This window comes from Corvus brachyrhynchos, unplaced genomic scaffold, assembly GCF_000691975.1.
Source record: "Corvus brachyrhynchos isolate BGI_N302 unplaced genomic scaffold, ASM69197v1 scaffold22, whole genome shotgun sequence".
Taxonomy (NCBI): Eukaryota; Metazoa; Chordata; class Aves; order Passeriformes; family Corvidae; genus Corvus; species Corvus brachyrhynchos.
The window spans coordinates 155,639-164,943 of record NW_008238355.1 but is presented as its reverse complement, the minus strand read 5'-3'; the positions used below and the strand labels follow the sequence as shown (position 1 = coordinate 164,943).

General features: G+C 41.7%; 1 protein-coding gene across 1 annotated transcript in view; it reads right to left on the bottom strand.

Moving 5' to 3' along the window:
• Positions 1–9,305, bottom strand: part of CAST (calpastatin) — a 61,910-nt gene that overhangs the window by 40,763 nt on the left and 11,842 nt on the right. Inside the window, exon 3 of the mRNA XM_017735351.1 lies at positions 2,801–2,872. Within this exon, the coding sequence (XP_017590840.1) occupies positions 2,801–2,872 (72 nt within the window). The remainder of the gene's footprint in view (positions 1–2,800; positions 2,873–9,305) is intronic.

Here is a 9,305-nt window from a genome sequence, read left to right as displayed (position 1 = left end):
GTTTTTTCCCCCCCCCGCCTGCCTGCTAATCCTGGCAGCCATGACCTGGTTTGTGCATCTGGGCAATCAATGTGTACATGGAAGAGGCTGCTCTTGGGCAACCAACCCAGTAAAAATTCCTGATGATGACAGCCTCACCCGAACCTCCCTCTTCACCCCCTTTACCTGGCAAGGCAGGTGCTCACTGAAACCCCCCCTGGTACAAACCAACAGCCGAACAGGACTCCCTTATCAAAGAGGAAAGAAAGGCTTGTCACAGAAACAAAGGAGTCAGAACATCTGTTTCAGTTAAGCCTCTCTAAATTATTCATTCAGATTTGAGTAATACAAAAGCTGGGCACATCCAGGTTGCTGACTGAGCCTCCTAAGTGCCCTTAGTGCAGAGGAGGAGGCAAGAGAGGCAGCATTTCTTGCACCACAGGGACACTTAGGCAGCCAATTAACATCCCTGTAGGAACACACTGAGCAGAGGCAGTGAGTAAACACTGGCTGCAATTCCAGGAACTCAAGAGTGACACAGCAGAAAGCACAGGGGAAAAATGAAGGCAGGGAGAACTGCATTTCTGATGGATGGTGCAACGAAAACAAAGCCAGGCAGCTGAGTGCTCTCACTTGGACAATGAGACTGGCCACATGCTGGAGCATGACACCTTCATCACACACAAGCTCCTGCATCTGGAAGTCAGAAACCCCAGAATAAACAAGACATCGGTCATTATTACTTATTAGCCAAAAGAAAAATTACTCAGGCCTGATGTGGAGGCAGCAAACCCCCTCTTGGCTCTTCAGTTTAATTAATTTCACCATAAGGTAGGAATAGGTTAAAAAAATGAAGAGTGTGAGCTGGAGCAACTTAACTATCCCACCTCCCTTTCCCCTGGTAAGGATTTAGAAATTTATCTAGGATAAGTAATGCAAGTAAGTATTACTGACCAACAGAATTATTAAAGCTACATCGGGGGAAATAAATAACAGAAGAAAAAGCACTCCTAAATTGTCCAAAAACTGGTGAAGTATGTCTGACTGCACTAAAAGACTTGATCTGATTTTGCAGGAAAACAGGAAGGGCCGTCTCGCCTTTTCAAGAAATACTTCCCTTCCTGTAAAATTCCTGTTTAAAAATAAAAAAATACTACAAATTTTTTTTGTTTGCAATAGGTATTTTTAGAGAAGAAAATAAAGGCAGAGAAGAATACAGCTAGACAAATGGCTTGGAAAAAAGGTACGGGTGGCAAAAACTACAATAAATGTCTGAGTTTTCCTCTATTTTAAGTAACACTAGAGGTCACAGGAGATTGCTGAAAGTAAAAGTTAAAATTAACAGAAGAATTAGCCTACGTGGAAAAAGGTGGAAATGGCTGAGTGGGAACTAAAAAGGCTGAACTTAAATTAGCTGTTGATTAAAAGTCAACATTAGATAGTATGAGGTGAGTATTTTCACAGTACATAATCTTTACCAATAAGTATGCTGTAATGTCACAGAAACTGGAGAAACACCAAGTACTGGTAAAATACATAACCTAAGCTGTCATAACCTAATATACAGCAATTCCTGGCAATTCCATTGCATTATTTTCATGACAGTACCTTCCAGTTCTTAGGCTTAATGGCATGTACAAATTGTGCCTTCCACACTTAGAAGTTTTTTCTGCTTGTCATAGAAAGAACATGTACTGGAAAAATAAAAGACTTAAGAGATGTGTTAGCCAGCAAATTAGACATAAACATCCCTGGGACTATGCAGCTGGTGACTGATACGGGCTAGAGAGCTACATCCAGGTTGACTAGGAGGAGAAAAACCCTGGCAAAGTGCAAGGAATAGAAAGAAAAGAAAAAAAAAAATGCTGGGCTGTCTTTAGTGATAGACAAAAACATTGAAAGAAAGGGACAACAGGATTTATATCTTTGTCTCCAACCTCACTAAGTAAAAAGGAAAAATGAATTACTTAGGAAGCATGCAGATATCTTTAGGTGTATTGTTTTACCAAAGCACTGATTAAGAAAATAAAAAATCCCATTCACATACAGAAACACTTCCTGCTGTTAGGATGCTCCAAACAATGGGCTCTCTCCAGATACAGAACACTGTGGTGGATCACTGGAACCCTCTCAGCTTGACTTAGGAGCAGCCAGCCTCACATCTTGGGTGTGAACCAAGGAGTTGGAAAGGCCCTGGCTTGCACATGGGAGTGAAGGTGGGTTGAGAAATATGTCAGAAGGTGCTTCTGAAACCCAGAATTTCAGGGTAACCAAAGCACAGAAAATGCTACCAGAACTAAACAAACATTGATCTTGTCTCCACTACTGACCAGCACCCAGCTGCCTCACTCTATCAACTGCCATCAAAATGGGCCCAGTCTGAGCTCTCCCTGAACTGCAACTGGAGTTAAACTTTACTGTCAAACTTCACCAGCTTCGATCAAACTGTCAAAAATATTTATTTACCTCAATAGAACACATTGCTGCTTCTCTTTTGAGTGATCTGCATTTTATTCACCTGTGACAATTATGTACCTAACAAGGGCTACCAGGTGCAGCATCAGCAAGAATATTTTCAACACCCTCTTTCAATGCCCTGCAACACCTGAGCACCCTGTTTCCCCTCAAGAGAGTATCACCTGCACCCCTTTGCAACTCAGCTTTAAAATGCTTCTTGAATGATCTGCTGAATTGCTCCAGGGGCAACAAAAGCAAAGACAAGCTGTCAGTGCTTAAAACTCACCAAGTTCCACCAAGTAAACAGAACCCAAAAAATACAAATGCCTTGTAAAAAAAGACCATTTCCTTAAGTATGCATTACCTTAGCAGCAGCAGCTGCTCCACTTGTCTCTGTTTTGGGGGGCTGGCTGACATTAGCACTTGCTTGTTTCTTCTAGAAAATAAAAAGACATCATAAAGGTCAGGAATGTTGATGAAAAAAAAGAAAAGCCAAGTAAAACTGTAAAACAAACAAAAAATACCCCCCAACCAAATCCAAAATCCTAAAAAAAAAGAAAGAAAAAGCACACTTAAAAATGTCCATTAGAACATTTTTTGCAAGGTGAGTAATCAAAAAATGAATTCTCCTATGTAACTTTAATTCACACAGGCACATTTCAGAGCCCAGAAATGTGCACACCCAGAACAGGCTGAGTTCTCTTGCAGTGTTTTAATGGAGGATTCCTGTGGCACAGCAACTCCATTTCAAGTTAACAGTTAAAGCAACAGTAATTATATGAAAACTATCACGAAAATAAGACGGGCAAACCATTGCTGTTCAGACATAATTTGAAAGACTAACCATGAAGGTAACATCACAGCTCAGGTAGGGAAGTAAAAATACAAAGTTAAGGACAAAATTACAGTTTTTCTAAAAAACACAAGATTCACAAAACAATTAAAGATTTCACATTCTCCAAAGCAGGGCAGGCTGCAGAAGCAACACAGATCCAACCAGCAAACTCAGAAATACCACTTTTCAATGCATGGGACACCAGATTTGTAACACTCTGGGAGATCCAGAGACTCTGCCATTAAGGTAATTCCACCTCTTGTTCTCTTTCTAATGTAGCTTGAAAACCTGGAGATCACCTGGAGATCACCTGGAGCAAACGAAGATGCGCTTTCAACAGTCACCTCCAGAGATGGGGCAGTGGGCCACCCACTGTGGCCATGTGTACAAGATTAACACAACCAAAGTACGGCCCAAAACTGGTACCAGCCGGAACAAAGAGGGATCTTACACCAAGGATCACACTGGAAACAATGACATCCCAGTCAGACTCCACAGGATGCTGCAAAACCCAAGGCTAGCACTGATTTTTGCCTGTTAAAACCATGTTAGGAGTGTGCCAGCCCAGGACCCTCCTGCACAGCTACTGAAGTCCAGTGCTGCTGCCCAGTTCAGACCTGCCCAGCCACTGGAGCCCAGAGCCTGGGGTCTCTGCCCAGGCTGAGGGATGGTCAGAGGTAAAAGCAGCAACAAAACTCAAAGACACACAGAACCCTTGACACAGCCCCCTTCCACCGTGTGTCGGCCGGGTTTGTCTTGGTATTTTCTCCTCTGACCACACATTCCTAAGGGAGCAGACAATCTGTTTCCACACACTCTTCAACCCTCATTACAATGAGCATTTCTGACTCCCTTAAGAAGGAAGCAGTGTTCCAGCTGAGGTGGTAATGATCCTGGAGGAAGGTGATGGAGGTGTGATGCGTTACAATTTTGTAGAGACAGTACTGAGAGGCACAACACCTTCGGCTTTCTGACACTGACATAGTGCACTGAAGATTCTGTAATAAGCATCATCCACAAACCCTTCAACTTTTAATTAAGTTGTTCACGTAGTTTAAAGTTTGAAGTGCTAGCCTCCCCTTTTCAAAGAGAAAAAGAAAAAAAAAAGAGGTCACAACAAAAAGATTGCCAAAAAAAAGAGCAGAACTCTGCAGAGCAATCAGTATTGTGGGCACACCTTCAGCACCACAGATCTTGACTGGCACCTCATGCTCAGCCTTTGACTCAGGGTTCATGGTGTTCGGGATTTACCTTTGGGACCAAAGACGATGTCTAACGTAACTGTGATGCTCTGAAAGTATCACAGAATTCCACAAATTCATAAAGTACTGTTTTAGAGAAGGGAGTCTTTATGGCACCTACCAACATACTCAAAAATTTCAGGCCCTGAAAGAGTAGCTTTCCCCAACCCCCAACAAGCCTGAGCTACAAAAAAAACTCAAAACCAAAACAAAACAAAATAACAGTAAGATTAAAAAAAAAAAAAACAAAAAAATCCACAAAAAACCCCACAAAAAAAACACAAAAAACCCCAAACCCCCACAAAAAACAGGAAAAAAAACCACTGTCCCCCCCCAAAATAGCAAAACCAACCAACCAAAAAAAAAAGCCCCTCTCCAAAAAGCAGAACCAGCTAAAAGGGTGAAATAAATCCTTGTTCAGAGCATGAACTTATGTTAATCAACTAAATGGAATAAAGAAAAAATGTTAATGCAAATGTTTGTTTGGTGGTAAGCCAAGCAGCATTTAAAGGTAAAGATAGAGAAGAAAAATTAACAAATACATTTTGCCCTGGAACAGAGAAGAAGACTACCTGCAGATAAGCCATGTGGAAAGTTCAGCCACCAGATTAAATGAGTATTACTTACTGAATACTGACCACCACACATTTTAGTTCCCAGAGTCACCTTTCAACAGCAACTTCTTTGGTATCTACCCCCCCTTAATACATTTGTAAAAACACAAGGGCTGGCCACATCATTCATTTAGGTTTATCCTTCTTCCACTCTAAAATAAGGATGTTATGGTGTTTCCCAAGATGTTCCCTCCAGGAAACCAGCTCAGATACCCTTTATTGACAAATACATCAGAGCTGTTCCCATCTTCTCCCCCCTCCAAGACTGGAAGAGTATTTTTCTTCTGTGACAATCTCAGACACAAACAACTGAAGAATTACCTTGCAGCTGTACTCACACCTTGCTTCCCAACCTGATAATAACAGAGATAACCAATTATCAAAGCACAGCTTCTTTATGAAATGAATTAAAAGAATTATGGGCCTGTAAAGAATTGTGTGTGAAGGAATAAAAGCTGTGGCATAGAGGTACTTATAATCTCTTCATCATTAGCAGTGGATTCAAAACAAAAAGAACAGTTTCAGAGTGGAATATTAATTCTGCAGGTTTAGTAAAGGGGAGATGAAATATACATCCTTCTCATAAGCAGATTTTAAAAGGAAATACATGTATCAAGACTGGTGTCCGGAATATGGACTAAATGTTCATTTTGAACTACAGCATTCAAGTGTTCATTGCAAGACTGGAGTAAGAATGCATATGGTACACTTGTCTTAGAAAATACACAAGAGGCAAGAATGTGCTATCTCTGTTCTGCAAACGCTTTTGACAACCATCAGCAGCATTTCAGCCTCCCCTTATGAATCTTTCATTCAAGAACAGCTCGAGCAGCAATCACTCTATATTCCTTCAGAAAGCACAGACTTACATTGCAACAGCTCTCAGCAAGTACCAGAATTTAACTGAAATAATGTTATTTTTCAACCACCTTCAGCATTTTAGCCAAAAGAAGCACCAAAACGGAAAAGAGGGACAGAGAGAGAAGCTGCTGCTGTGCTTCTCAGAGCCCTTCCACTCCTCCACTGGGGACAGATTAAGGCCCCAATCCCCTGTGCCAGTGCCGAAGTGCTGTGAGGCACAAGGGGGAAAGAAAACAAACAAACAATGCAGATATAAATAACTAATTTGGTACCAGAGTAAGAAGAAACCTCACAAACACTGCAGGTTACCCTTGCACTTCCACAACTTAGACCAGCAGTGGGCAACCCAACAAGACTGTCACCAGTCAAAATGCCCGTTGTCCCCATTAATGCTTTTTCTGGATAAGGAATCCTAAGTGGCAAACATCAGGATTAAAAAGTACCACAGACAGCAATTTCAGAGCAAAGAATCAATTCTAAAAGGATAGAGATGCTTTAGCACCAATAATCACTGTCAACTTTTCGAAGTAAAGAATATAACTCCTGCTAAGTAAAGCACAATGAGCTGAGCAAGCAGCACAGGTTCTGCCTACAGTGCTGTAAAGCACAACTCAAAATTCCAGGTCATGTTAGAAAGGGTCCTGCTTCACACCATACCTGGTGAAATATGGCCTCACCCTAAGCTGGGGCTTCCAATTCCTATAATATATGGTTCTGCCTTCCTTTTTAGTATTGCATTTTAACATCCAAACAGCAGCCATGCACAGGCTGGGCTTTTATATGGATACAGAACCTCTCATTGGTATTTCCCTCTGCAACAGTAAAAAGAGAAAGGTGTTTTTCCATATTAGTAACATGGATCCACTCAGAGCAGGGGCGTTTCAGAGCACAGCCACACACAATGTGAGCACTTCTTCTGCATTATTCTTATGAAATTCACGTGGTTGTGTAGCAGAACACACTGTGCCCCAAGGGCAACCCTCTGACAGGCAGCACTGACTGGATGTGGTGTGCAAGATTAGGACAGCAGGACAATGCACCTCATTACAGTGCAAGACCTGCCTTCCTGGGTTTGGATAAGCTCCACTTGCATCATTTCCCTGTCTCTAGCAGTGGTCAGCAGCAGACAGGAAAGAAAACAAAACCAGAGATGGAGAAACAGTCCAGATCCATGTTGATGTTTCTAAATACTCTTCCAGCCTCCATTTGTGAGCCAGGGACTTCTGAACTTCAGTGTATTTTATAAACCACCCTCGGTTTCTCTTCAGCGATTTTGCTCCATCTGCCCTTGAAAGCATTTATATTTTAGTATCCAAGGGCTTCTAGAGAACTAGTGCCCCAATGGCCTCAAAAGTGGAAGTGATCTGAAACTGGCAGAAAGGCACACATTAGCTGAAGACCGTATCAAGATGAGGGATAAAATAAAACCACACCAGCTGTCCCTCACATGCTAACAAATTGCTAAAAGCCTTGGAACACCAGGAGGCAAGGGGAATAAAGGAAATTTACTATTTTGTACGCTTTGCAATGGCATCTCCAAACGCGTTGGCTCAGGTCCAGGATGTTACATCACAGTGAGAGAACAGAGGGACAGATATGGGGAAACCTGCAGTACATCACTCACTTTTGCTGGGTGGCACCTGCATCCCAGCTGCAAAAGTATGCCACAGATTCATGTGCACGAGCAACCAGCAATTCCAACAACCACCATTTCTTTTCTGTTAACACCCCCCGTACACACACCCACAAGGAATGAAAACCTTTCAGTAAAGCTGATCTAGATTTTCAGGAAGTGTCTGATTCTCCCTAGAATTCAATAAATGTAAGGTTCTAACAACCAAGACATGAAGATTTAGGACAGATCCCTGTAACTTGAGCCTTTGTCCTGGAGCAGTGTCCAATACAACTTAACACATACACACACACTTTTATTGACATGTACACTGATGAAAAACTGCCTGCATTTTTTTTTTCAATTACATATTCTAACACATCTGTAGTTTCCAGCACATCTTTTGACTGTTCCTACGAGGCACCATGCACAGATACACTCAGCTTCTCATCACTAGACTGACAGACTGTGTGAATCTCAACCCAAAGCAGACCCTTCCTGTGCAAGCACATCCCCACATCTTGTCTAGACTTAAAGCTTGAGCAGCACTGCCAAAATGACTCAAACAAGTATGACAGTGTCCTTCCTTGGCATAAATCTTTAGGCAATGAAGTGATGGAGATCAGTCTTTCCAAGGACTACACAGCCCCGTCAACCATGATATCACAGTTCCATCCTTTCTGTGCAAGTCCATGTCTTACCAAACAGGTTTCTATCTACAGTAAACCTGCTGTGTTTTCTTCAGTCTGCTTCTAAGTCTCCAAGAAGAAATGCTTAAGAAGCCTGCTCTACACCCTAACAGTATTCATTTTGAATTCCCCTTGATGTTGTGGCTAATTGGCATCTCCCACTCAAACCAATGTCAGGCCTTTCCTACCTCTGCTTTTCAAAGCTCTACCCTCCTTTTCTCACTCCTTCAGGACTATATACCCAAAGAATCTGAGAGATAAGAGTTGTTTGTTGTTATTTTTAGTTATACAACAACCATACTGATTTTAATGTTTTCCTTTCAGTATGGATATAAACTCTTCAAAGACCTCCACATTTTCTTGTAATTTTCCTAATGCCAAACCTTTCCTAGTAGGCAGGTGAACAAACTCAGTATTCTAGACAACGTTGCCCAAAGCTCTCTACAGATATATTATAAACTTCTGCTTCAAAAATTGAAGGTAAAGGAATAATCTCTGACTTTTAAACAAAAATGTAACATTGCAGACTCTTGGGAAAGCTGTACAAAGATTTTGAGTTGCTTCCTCCACTGTTTAACAAATCAGAGTGTCTTGGAGGTAAGTGTGAGTCACAGCGAGGTCAATGCCCCTCAGTGGGTCTGTGGAAGAGGTTTTTGATCTATTTCCACTTTTAAGCACTGCAGAGTGGATGGAACAAGTAAAATATACAAAGAAATTCACAAGAGGAAACATACCTGCAGTATCCTAAGGACTCAAAAAGCAGAAGTATCCGGACAATAAATTTCAGTAAGAGTCTTGTTTTGCTGGAAACAGATCTTCTCCATGAGAGGTCAGAAACATTAACCCCAGAACACCAAACTACAGGCCGCGATTCCCACCCTTCCCACTGTTGGGGTTTTAGTTTAGTCTTAGGTTTTTTTTCCTGTTAAAGGAATTTTCTCCCATATGCATGTTGCTAGGAGACAAATAGCTGTACTTAAGAAAGACAAAAAGGGAAGTGGGGCGGGCCTGGCTACT